The 13,229-nt window shown below is 36.7% G+C and overlaps 1 protein-coding gene across 1 annotated transcript in view; it reads left to right on the forward strand.

Moving 5' to 3' along the window:
* LOC118199087 (nose resistant to fluoxetine protein 6-like) overlaps positions 1-8,796 on the forward strand; it is a 138,749-nt gene extending 129,953 nt beyond the window's left edge. Inside the window, exons 14-15 of the mRNA XM_085824134.1 lie at positions 2,452-2,594; positions 8,447-8,796. Of these exons, the coding sequence (XP_085680260.1) occupies positions 2,452-2,594; positions 8,447-8,722 (419 nt within the window). The 3' untranslated portion in view covers positions 8,723-8,796. The remainder of the gene's footprint in view (positions 1-2,451; positions 2,595-8,446) is intronic.
* The last annotated feature ends 4,433 nt before the right edge of the window (positions 8,797-13,229 follow it).

Raw genomic sequence — 13,229 nt, forward strand, 5'->3', positions numbered from 1 at the left:
GTCGAAATTGCATCTTTAGTTACTTCTTTACTGAATTACAATGGCAGCAACAAAAAACATTAAATTTCTCACCTCTGTTACTAGTTTTATACTTTGTAAATTGCGCACTAGAAATGCGCTCTATGATCGGCCTTGAAACTTTGATCATTTGCATATTCGATCAAGATGTTTTTGCATACCAAATTTCGTCACGATTGCAAAAGTCCCTCTTGGAGCTTCGATGTTTTTGCAAAAGACTGTAATTGGTAGAATCGAATGAGATCAAACACAAATGAAGGCCGCCCAAGATTTGAATATCCCTCAAAGTGTCATATCAAAGGTTCGAAGCTGATTTCTAAGCACTGAATCAATTGATAGACAGCTTGGTCACTAGCAGGCAAGACTGCATCAGGAGACCGTTTTCTGTCGTTGTTGCGTCCAAGAAAAAGCGAAGCGAAAACGAAAGATTTGGTTTTAGACCTTCAGGCTACCACAGAAACTCGAATTAACCAATGTACCGCTGCACGAAGGCTTAACGTGCTTGGACTGGACTGTATGCAAGAAAACCAATGGTTGGTGTCCCAGTCACTCCAGCTTCCAGAGGCCCGTTTAAACTGGTGCTATCGTCTCGTTTAATGGAGCCAAAAAGTGTAGTCCGAGTATTCTTTACTAAAATGTCCAGGTGTAGTCTGAACAGTGATTCTAGACGTGTTTTGATCTGGAGAAAGAAAGGAACACGTAACTTGCCTTCCCTTGTCCGTGGAATATCCCGTTTCAGCGACAACCTCGGTTAGATGGTTTGACAGGAATCATAACAAATGGCCGCCCCGAGCTGTTTATCTTTCAAGCAGATATCTAAACTAGGTATTGGAACCCAACGTTAGAATGGTTAGGGGTGCTTTTGGCCCAGAGTTTTTGCTAATGGATGAAAATGCTTGGTCTCATTGAACATATGTGGTGTCAAAATACCTGCTAACACAAGATATCACTTGAATCGATTGGCCACCTTACTCATTTGACTTGAACCCGATTGACCATATGTGGGATGCCTGAAGGCACCAAATTTCAGCGCGCCAAATTCCTCCCCGGACCATCCGGGAGCTGAAAAATTCACTTTTAGAAGAGTGGCATACAATTCCACAAGACTTATCAACGTTTTGTTAAAAACCTATGAAATCAAGATGGGAGGTATGTATATCTGTGCGAGATGGCCATACACCATATTAAAGGAAAACATTTTTCCAAAATATTTGACTTAATTTTTCCATCATTCTCCAATTTCCATTAATTTGATTTTAATTTCAATATTTTGCCAAACATTATAATTTATGTTACTGCCAAACATTATAATTTATGTTAACTAATGCTTTTGCAAAAATTTCTATTGACAATTCTTCATTAAATATCAGTTACATTTTATTTCAATCATCATCCTTCAATTCTGCTGACCAGTGTAACTGACCTAACTTACAAAATCAAATTTTTATCTCTTCTGATAAAATGCTAGTTTGGACCTAAAGATTTTTATCTTTCAAGTTTCATTATTATATTCCATTATTACAACAAACTCAGAAATTTAAAAGCAATACATATACTCAAATTTTACATTTACTTCATTTTTAATAATATATTTACTTGATGAAATTTATAATATATACACACATACATATATATGACTATATAAGATAAAAATATGTAAATCAAAATTCCCTTAATTTTCCCTCTCTATTCTAAAAATCGTAATAACTTCTTTGGATTTCATTTTTAGATCAATCCATCTCGCATGGCTTGGGTAACGCTATGACGTAACTAATTCGGAACCAAAACTCACAATTTTGAGAACTGAAACTTTTTCTAACCAAAACCTTCCTATTGGTGAGCTTCTAATATTGTATAAATGCACCACGTTTTAGCTTTAACTTCTGTGCTGCGTTGACTCTTCGCTATGCGCTTTCCATCGCCACAGTATCAAAAACGGAAATTTTCTGGAAATAGGCACGATTGCAGTGCCAGGTAGAATGTGGCCACAAATGGGAATTCAAATAAGAATGGAATTAAAACTGCCTCGATTGCCAAGTTTCTTAGATGTTACGAACTCAAAATATTAGCATTCTAAGCAATCAGATTTCTTCCTCTTCAAGTTGGATCTATGATCTATCCTATCTAGGGACTTCTGTCACACGCATCAACACTTCTGTCTTTTTCTTGTTTTCATTTTACACACACACACACACACACACACACACACACACATATATATATATATATATATATATATATATAACTGATAATGTTTATGAGCCTATTAATTGTAACCTCGTTATACGTTTCAAATACACTCTAATACCAGTTTTACTTTTTATTCTGCAATTTTAAAACTAGCCTACCTGAATGACAGTTTATTTTTTTTTTTAATTTTAGAACAACTGTACTATGCTTTTTCTAAATATGATGATGTATGTTTACTTTTAGGATTTGTGAATTCTATTTTATCATGGAAAATCCTAATTCCCTTTGACAGAATAAGCAATTTTGTATATTTGCTGCATCCTCTGATTTTGTTTTTACATGAAGGTCAACTCAGAGAAAGAATATATATGGCTCATTTAGATCAAGTAAGTAAAATATCAGTTCTGATTTTAAAATTAGAATTTCTTATAAACTAGTCTACCTCTGTCTATAAAAACATTAGCTAGTTATACGAATATATGCACATTTTTTCTAAAACCCGCACCAAAAACGTTGATAAAAAAAGAGACAAATGAAATGCTTTAACTAAGCATGTTACTATTTTGTACTTTATTTTAAATGCAGTATATTGTTCTTTGTATAAACGTAAGTACATCCGATTCACATTATTATGACCTTCTTGGCATCAAACAAAAAGAGATCACCAGAAAAAATATTTCACAAAAAGTTTCTCAAAAGAACTATAACGAGAGAATATATAACTCTAAAGAGAAATATTCCTATTATTTATATTTTATATTTAATACAATGAACGTGTTATTTATTATAAAATACAAAACATAGCTATCTACAAAAAATGCTGTTTTTAACAAAGCTTATATTTTTATACATGCTTATATAAGGAAGGATCAAATGAAAACGGAAATGTTGTCACAAAATGAAAAGATTTTATTTGTTTTCAAACGTAATCACCAAAATTACACAAGCACATGTCCATTCTTGCACTAGTGGTGAATGCCTCGCTTGTAGAAAGAGTTTGGCTGAGACTGAAACCAGTTTCGAACTGTGTCCATGAATTTGCTGTCCACGTGTGCATCAAATGAAAACAGAACAGGGACATAATCTGATATTTCTGCTTGACTGTCACGAAAACTGTACGCGAACTAAGAAAGACAACCCCTATTGCGCAGTGGACTTGCCCTAGGTTATCGAGCAGTACCACATGATACTCAACGACGCTTAGCCAACAGTGTCGTCCGGCAGTTAATCATTTGTCATTTCATCCGCGTTTGCATAATGTTTGCGACCAAAGCATAGCAACATGCAGTTATTCGTATTTCAGCGGCAGAAGGTGCTGGAGATTGTGAAGTGCCTCGTCGAATAAAAACAGTGTACGAAGAACACCCACTGTCACTGACTTGTATGCAGGACTGGCACAAGCGTTTTCGCGAGCGACGGGAGTTTTTGAAAGATGACCGGGGCCTGTTCAAAGTCACCTCGTATGACCAGATCATACACAGTCCAGTCACATTAATGTGACCACCACGTACTTTCCATGTCAGAGTTAAATAACCAATCACAGAAGGCAGGTGGCAGCACAGTGCAGTTGAGCGTATATAAAGGGTGTGTGAGGGCTTCGGAAAACATTTCAATCGTTGGCGTAATGCAGAAACGAAGCGATCTATCAGACTTCCAAAAGGGCATGATCATTGGCTTTCGGGCCAAGGGTGGAAGCATTTCCGAAACGGCTGAGTTTGTGAACTGTTCACGTGCCGCCGTGGTAAAAGTGTACCGTGCATGGCAAAATGGGACTGTCCAAAATCAGCGACGTGGCAAATGTGGTGCACCACGGGCCATAGATGACAGAGGCGAACGACGGTTGCGGAGATGCGTTCGGGCAGATAGACGGGCTACCGTTGAGCAACTGACCACCAAAATGAACCAAGGGGCTACCAAAAGTGTCTCCCAAAGTACTATTCAGCGAACATTGCTGCGTCTGGGCCTCCGAAGCAGACGCTTGGTTCGTGCACCTATGCTGACTGCTGTTCATCGACGGCGAAGGCTAGAATTTGCACGCCAGTACAGCAGCTGGACGTCCACTGAGTGGCGACAGGTTGCGTTTTCGGATGAATCGCGTTTTATGCTCCATCGGACAGATGGACGTTGGCGTATAAGGCGTGAAACCTCTGAAAGGAACCACCCTGCAACCATTGCCGGAACGGTCCAAGCTGGAGGCGGGAGCATTATGGTCTGGGGAATGTTTTCCTGGCATTCTCTAGGTTCACTGATCATTGTGGAAGGCACAATGGATCAATACAAGTACGCATCTGTCCTTGCGGACCATGTTCACCCCTACATGCGCATTGTTTTTCCTCAGGATGATGGCATCTTCCAGCAGGACAATGCGAGGTGCCATACAGCTGCCAGTGTACGTGCGTGGTTCGAAGAGCATCAGGATGAGTTTACCGTCCTCCCCTGGCCAGCAAATTCACCTGACTTAAACCCAATCGAGCATCTATGGGACCATCTTGATCGAGTTGTTCGCACCATGGATCCTCAACCGCGTAATCTAGCGCAGCTGGCCACGGCATTAGAGTCGGCATGGCTCAACATCCCAGAGAACACCTTCAGGGACCTATGTGACTCTCTTCCTGCACGTCTCGCAGCAGTCCGCTCTGCGAAAGGTGGTTATTCTGGCTTTTGACAGATGGTCACATTAATGTGACTGGACTGTGTATGATCATACGTGCAAACACACAACGAGCAAGAAATGACATCAACGAGAAGATGGGAGTGAGTTTCGGTACTGTTCGTGCCATCATTACGGAGAAACTGCATTATGCTATTATCACATACTCTATTTGTTGCCGGAACAAAACGTTTGGAGGAACAGTTCTAAGAATCGCTCTTCCGCGAAATCGGGTTACCATCTTCACTTGGTAAACTGGTTAAAAGCCAAACAAGAATCAGTTATCGCTCAGATTGGCGAAAGTGACATTTCCTTTCAAGTGACGTTTGCTTCTTCTTGTTGTTTTGTATCGCTCACACTCTTTCCGTTTTTAACTTTATTGTTAGTTATGGAAGATAATAGAAACTGGGTGATTGCTATCAAGTTAATCACCTTGATCTCCACTCTGGCACTTCAAGTAACAGATAAACACACTTCTGGTTATAGCAATCAATTACATCAGTAATAGCCAAATTCTGTATACACTAAGACTAGTTTAAAACGTGTGCTGGGTAAGTCTATTTATCAGACATTACTTATGCGTTTTTTCTGATATCTGCATTCCAATGAAAATTTGATGGCTCACTGGAAAATTTGTGACCTGGTGAAAGCATTTTCTTGACTAGCTTTATGGCTCATAATTACTGTTTTGTCCATAAATATAAACAAACAAACAGACAAAAAAAAAAAAAAAAAAAAACAAGACTTATGACAAAAATCTATGTGGCTGATATTTACATCCTCACAGCCAGCAGATACTATTCAGCAAAATGAAGATTAAATAAAGCATATGAATACATGAGCAATCAAACATGTGCGAGTTGTTTACTGTCCCATAGAACACTCGGTAATATACCTAAAACACATTAATTATTCCAACTCTAGAAATTAGGAGGTGCACATCATGAGTTTGTTTTATGTGATTACGGCAAAGCCTCGACGGATATCTGCCGAATAGGAGAAACCCCTTTGTAGAAGATTTTTTAAAACTGGCTCGTATACCAGTTACAAATGGGGAAAACCAAGAAAGCGCCCATGTAGCCAGCCCGTTTGATGCATTCTAACCTCAGACAGAACTATCAGTGTTCAACGACGCTTCGGCCACTAGTAGGCCTGTGCACATAATTAGAAAATACAATTCATTATGTAAACACATATGAAGGTGATAATCTGTTGTGCTCTGTTTTAAGTAATGAAATGTTATAAATGCACAGCTGTTACATTTCTTATTATTTATTAGTCATGTTTATATTACGTAGATAATACATATGTATAATTATGAATTAACCCAAAAACAAAATATGTACACTCTTTAGTACTCAAATGCTCATCAATTATTTTTCAACTGATTATTACGTATCCAGAATAATTTACAAAGAACTGATGACTACAGTTGCTGCCAATTGCATGATCGTTGTATGAATTAGAAGTAACTTCAAATAAACTTTTTGGCAATGTTTATTTTTGTATTCATACATACATACATTACATCTAATAAGTCATATTTTACATACACATAGAGAGATGCAATGGTTTAGAAGTTGTTGATATATATTTATTAGTATTAATGTAATGATAAAGATTTATATTAATGAATGTATATACAAATGTTTTTTCATCATGCATAATAATAAATCCATAAATTTCCAATGTTTCAAAATGTAGCATTTACAATAAAAGTGTCGTTTCTAATGTATTTATAATTCAAAAAGTATTTCATTAACATGAAAATAATAGACAAATTTAATGAGTATACTCATTATTACATAAACTACGCTTTTCTTTTTTTATGCAACTTTTATTCTGTTTAAAATGTATCACTGATTATGCAATTAACAATTTAAAAGATAAGTAATTAGAAGAAAAGCCGAGCATATACAAAAGGATTTAAAAAAATTATTCAACTTAAATTTTAAAATAAAATTTTATTATATAAAAGTGATAATACACGATCAGCACGAAATACGACTAATTTGGTGAACTTTTGACGATGAACAATTTGTAAACAAATCTGAACTGCAAGAACGTCATAAAATACTGTCAACTCTGAAATTTCCACGATTATATATTTAATGAATATATAAACATTTTTAAAATGCCTCAGGCAGTTATATTATAACAAAACAGCAATAATTAAATCGGCCTCTATTTCCACCGTCTATGACTTCACAGTGAGAGCCATCGCCATAGTGAAAGTTACCCGTGATCCTTCAGAAGCAGAACTTTCGTCTGATTGGTTGAACGTACGAGGAACACGTCTCCAGATGGAAATTTTTCAGGAAAGTTTCAAAATGTTGCTCATAGCCGAGACATGTTGCGCCTAGCTAGACGAAACATTTCGCGGAAGCCTCCCGCTTAAACCAGTGCTACTAGAGTCTCCTTTCTCGGAATTGTCCCGCGTAGCCGCGGGCGTCCTTAGAAGTGATAGCCTCTTTATAGGAAACAGAGTGCGCAGTGGGTGTCACAAAATCTTATAGACAATCAGAAGTGGATTCGCATGGATTGCTTTTGCAGTTCTTGCATAACGTGTTGAGGACAATTTCTTTGGCAGAGTTATGGCAGGTGATTAATCTTGTGGCCATCTCTATCACCCAGAAAGTAAACTAAAAAGCCAACATCCCAACTTCCTATCACCAAAGAAGTCCAGGATGATGCAGACTAAGGGTAAAATCATGCTGACTTTTTCCCAATATAAAAGTCCCTTTTCTCATTAAGTTCCTGGCTTCAGGTCAAACAATCAATGTTGCTCAGTACTGTAATCACCTGGAACGTTTGCGTGCAGCAATCAAAGCCAAGCGGCCAGACATGTTGTCTTGTGGAGTACTTTTGCTCCATGACAAGGCGCGCCACATACGCCTGCTCGTTGTAAATGGCATGGAATCAATCCTAGCGACGATCCTAATCGTGTTAGTGCGGAAGTAGCCGTTCTTATGATTGCGCGATCCTCGCGTTCATTTGTGTTCCTACGTCGCCTAGCTCTCTGTGACAGCAGATTATCCCTTCCATGATCCATTGTCTCCAACAACAAGCAACTATGGTATCGCTCTGACCGAGGTGGCAGCCGATTCATCTGTTTGACCAATCTGCTTCTCTAAGGCCTACTATATGCCTGCTCTTTAAGTTCGACAGCCGTCGGTACTGCCACAGGTTACTTTTCAGAGACATCTTTAGTCACAATACCGTCCATACAAGATTCGCTTGATTAGCCCTATGGCATGAGCAATCATGCATTTAAATTCTCCCAGCCACATAGCCAGCCCTTGTCTCATTGACGTCGAAATTTCAATCATTTGCATATCTCTTACCAGACTACATTCCTGTCGAGTGACTGTGGCTCGATTTCTTCTGGGTGCGCGTATTGTTTGTGAGTATATTTTTTGTAATCATATAATATTCAATGCTAGTATATTTTAATATCCACCATATTATTATGTATCTGCATTATTTAATCTAATGATGAATTAATAGAAATTTCTGCGTTGATTGAGACGCATGAAAGATGTATAATTTATTTTTCATGTACTAACCTTACTATTCTCTCTTTTTTAGGCTATGTATGCTACAGCATATATTGTCTTTACTGTAGCCATTGCAGCATTATGTTATGTCTGTTGCCTTATTCCATTCATGTTCTTTGAGAAAGTTGTATGGGAGTATGCATCACATTTTGGGTGCAGTACAAGAACCATAGACAAAACAGAAAACAAAATCAAAGACTGTATATCAACAGTGATAGATATATGCCCAGAGAAGGAAAAAGCTGGATATTCTCAAAAATTTAAAAATGTCATAATGGAAAAAGACTCTAAAGCTTTTAAAACCTAGTAATTATTTATCATATTAGTTCCAGTTGTAAAAATTTATTGTACATACTGTATATAAAGTATTGTAAAAATGTGCTATATGAATTCATTATTACACAGAGCAGTGCTCAAATAAACTTATGTTAGAAAAGAGTTCTGATTAACATGAAAATCTCTTGGTTGTACTTACGTGGTAGAGGATGGCTGTATATAAAAGAACTACAGAAATTTACATAAAAAATCTAATGTATGACTAAAGTTCAAAAATGAAGAATATGTATATTTATATATATGCCCATCGCATCGTGGAATATGGCCCCACCTACATCCATCAAATTTTGAACACTCTTAGTTCTCTACCTGAATATGTGTACATCAGTTTTTACATCAGTACATCAGTTTCAATTCGAATTTTAAATTTCAAATTTGTTTTTCATTAATTTCATATCTTCAGTGAATTTAATGAACGTAAAAGCAATGTGTTTGACACTCTGCAAAGTGCAAGATTAAAATTTGAAAACATTTCAAATTAAATTAAAATTTTTATTACAAAATTCAGCAGTTTAAAAGACGTATTACTATTCACCAAAACCAAAGATATCTGTCTTTGCACTCGAAAGTGCTTAAACTGCACCCGACTGCACTCGAAACGTAGCTGACGAACGCGCTTTTACGTTACCAGCGAAAAAGCGTCCAAACGAGTACGCTTGCGAAGAGTGCGTTTAACCAATAGAATTATTTTCCGCGAAAATTATGTGATGCTATTCAACGGAAAGGTATTTTATTATTAAATGAAAATAAACTCGCATGGAGTGACATTCATAAGCTTATTAAACAGCGTGAATATGGATATAATAGTAAAACTTCAAATGATAAAATTAAGATTTTTGCACACAACCCTGACAGTTATAGGGGTATTGTAAAAATTCTTAAGGATGCAGTTGTAGAGCATCACTGTTTTGTATTACCAGAAGAAAAGCAGATTAAAGTCGCAATAAGAGGTCTTACCTCTTCTACTAAAGTTGAAGACAATAAGGAGGAGCTTAATGCCCGAAATTACATCCACTGAGACTGTAATAAATGACACGCCGTCGAAATGGAGACGTTACGAAACTGCCTCTTTTCCTCATTACTCTACCAAAAAAAAAAAAAAAAAAAAAAAAAAGGAATATATTATGAGAGCTATCTACTGGATTTTAAGATAAATATTGAAGACTATAAGGGAAGACAGGGGCTTCTGCAGTGCTTTAGGTGCCAGGGGTTCCACCACACGCAAACTGGTTGCAATTATACACCTAAACGTGTTCGCTGTGCACAAGAACACTTTTCATACTTATGCCCTTTCAAAAATGACAAAGATATAACCCATGCTGTCCGGTTCTGAACATTCCTTAACTTTTGGTAGTTGTATTAAGTTCCCGAAACAAAAAATGACAAACAAAAAGCTTACACCAGCAGAATTGTCGAGAATAAGACATATTTACAAGCTCTTTCTGCAGCACTACTCACTGAAAAAGTTCAGGAAGCCAAGAAAGTATTTGTCGATCTTTCAGAACTCTTAGCAGCCATAAAAACCACTGGTATTCAAATTACACAAAAATGAAGGAAATTACTCAACTAAATAAGAACTTCAATTCTACCAACCGAAATAATAATGGGTAGATACAACCATAACAGAGTTCCGATGAAACTTACTGTTTGGAATGCCTGTGGTATTTCTAATAAAATTATGGAGCTGCAAAACATTCCTACTAATTATGATATAGACGTGCCTTTAATTACTGAGACGCATGTTTCACAATGCAATAATATTAAGATTCCGAATTATATGTACTACAGGTGTGATAGGTTGAGTCATCGCGGTAGAGGAGTCGCAATTTATGTTAGGCAATCCTTTCAGTCATGCCACATTGCAGACTTCAGAAATAACGGTCAGAAGATGATTAAGATATCCGTACTGTTCCTTATTACGGCGTAGTGTATTTCTGTGTCTTCTATAACTCGCTTTCGGTTCTATAGGATGAAAACATCTTAAAGAGTTTCTTGCCTTTAAACACGCCCGTTATTCTCGGAGGTGATTTAAACGCAAAAAGTGAAGAATGGAAATGCCAACGTACTAATAAAAATGGTACTAAGTTACATTATTTCATCATGAATAACCATGTTTCATTCTATGTTCCGGAAGATTACACTTATTTCCCTAGCGAACCCAGTAAGGCTGACATTCTGGATTTAATTTTGACTACTTCTTCTATACCCATGTACTTAGAAATTAAGCAGGAACTGACCTCGGACCATGTCTCGATTATTGCTACTCTTGGTACGACTAAAGTATCCAGAAGAAGGAAATTAGTTTCAATGACTGGACATTATTCAATCAGCTTCTTAGCGAAAAGCGCACCAGCATGCCTAAGCTTAAAACTTTTCAGGATATAGACGTTGCTATTGACCAGACTTACCAATTCTATTAGTCATGCAATTAGCAGTACCACTCGTAAACTCCCGGCCAATCACGGTGTGGATAGGCTACCCTCTTTTATTCGAGAGCAAATAAGAAAGAGAAATAAGCTCCGAAAAATCTGAAATAAGACTTGAAACCCAGCACACAAGAAAGAGCTAAATAAGCTAAATCGAGTTATAAAATAGAATATTTACGAATTCAGAGAAAGATGGGAGGAAAAAAGTACTCAGTTTTGAACGAACCTATTGGGGACCTTTTGGTCCTTCGTTAAGCGCTTCAAAAATAGTTCCACTACGATAAGCCTATTTATAGCAATAATTGTATTGCATTGACCAACAAAAGGTGAAAATTCTTGCTGATCATCATGAGCAGCAATTTAAACCTTACATTTCTGCTTTAAGGATGCATCAGTTGTTGAACTGTTCAAGGAAAGTCTTTTCTCAATATGATTTGTGTACACTATTAATGCCAGAACTCATTTATCTCAGAAAGTCCTCTCAAGTGGTCGATGGTAAAAAAAGAGGGGCGGGAGAACCTTGGACAACCCCCCCGGAGTGTTCTCCCTCAAAATTGGGGTGGAAAGTTTAACAGTTAGCTAGGTTCAGCAATACCTCAATTACCTATGGTACTATGGAAGTGCTGTCATAGCTTCTACCCGTACCTGTTCAATGTCGAACAGTGTATTTACGTACGTTTGCAACCAAAAAAGGGAGATGCACAACATGTTAGAGCAGTCTCATATACAAAATGTCAACGTTCTGTGGCTACTCGTTTTTGACTTAAATGAGATATAAATATGCATATATATATATACAGTATAAAGTCCGTAATCCGGACTCGTCGGGACTTCGGCAATTCCAGATTCTGGGTTTTTCCGGATTTAAGATCATCAATTTAAATCTGGTCAGATGGCGTGCAGAAATTGTACAATTAAAAACATGAAACCGTAATTTATGAAATAAAGAGTATCAAATTTTACAAAAAAAAAAGCTTAATTTTTATTTGTTTAACTTTATTAAACATTTCTTTCAACGCTCGCATGCGTAAAGCATACGCGTAATGTATGCGCATTCTTTACACGCATGCGTAAAGCATACAAAAAAGCTTGTGGCATTTACGTCCGGATTATAGATCATTCCGGATAATGGACGTCCGGATTACAGACTTTGTACTGTATATATATATATACATACGTACGTAAGTACAGACGTTCCGGAAAAATATTTTTTTCTTCTGTCCGTATATACAAATATCACGTAAAAAACATTGTTCAGATAGATTCGAGAACTATCAAAATGGATATTTTCATTGAAATATGATACCTGAAATTTTTCGCGATTACAATACTTTCTTTATACAAGGATGTAAAAAAGGAACCTAATCAAGTCACATGTTTTTATTCCCAATATCAAAGCAAATGGGCCATCTGCAAAAGCTTCTATCTTCCTAATATTAATTTTTTTGGGGGGGGCTCATCAGCTCGAAGCATTTTATTTTGTCTTAATAATATATCGAAGACATAATTTAAAAGAACTTCTAATAGGTAATATTCTACCTTAATATAAAATTCAATGTACTTAAATATCTTACAAATCTCATTAGATGAAACCTTATGTAATAATAAAACGCTACTTCACGTGTGGGTTCCGTAACTTCAAAACCAGACTGATTTCCACAATAGAGAAAATCTTCAATATTGCAATTTCTCAGATATATCACTTAATTCCTCAAAATCATATGAATCAATCAATCTTCAAAATCCCAAAAGATAGACCAAATGAAGAAAACCAGAACTCTCACAAATATTCCAAAGTGGAATAATTTTTTTCCATTCTAATTGCCATGAAATCACGTTCATTCTTTCTTCAGAATCTTGAACCAAATATAATAAGCAAGCATTAGAATCGAGAATATTCACAAATAAGCACACTAGCTGCATGGGTATTTTCACAGCTCATATCCACATTTCGCATGCAGGCATCCCTTCCATCAAGCACGTAGCCCTTGAGCACTTTGGCATAATCAAACCAACCACAAAGGAAACTCAATGCATAGAATCATAGTGATT

Source organism: Stegodyphus dumicola, chromosome 9, assembly GCF_044657685.1.
Source record: "Stegodyphus dumicola isolate Sdum_Otavi_A_Nest chromosome 9, ASM4465768v1".
In the NCBI taxonomy this organism is placed as follows: Eukaryota; Metazoa; Arthropoda; class Arachnida; order Araneae; family Eresidae; genus Stegodyphus; species Stegodyphus dumicola.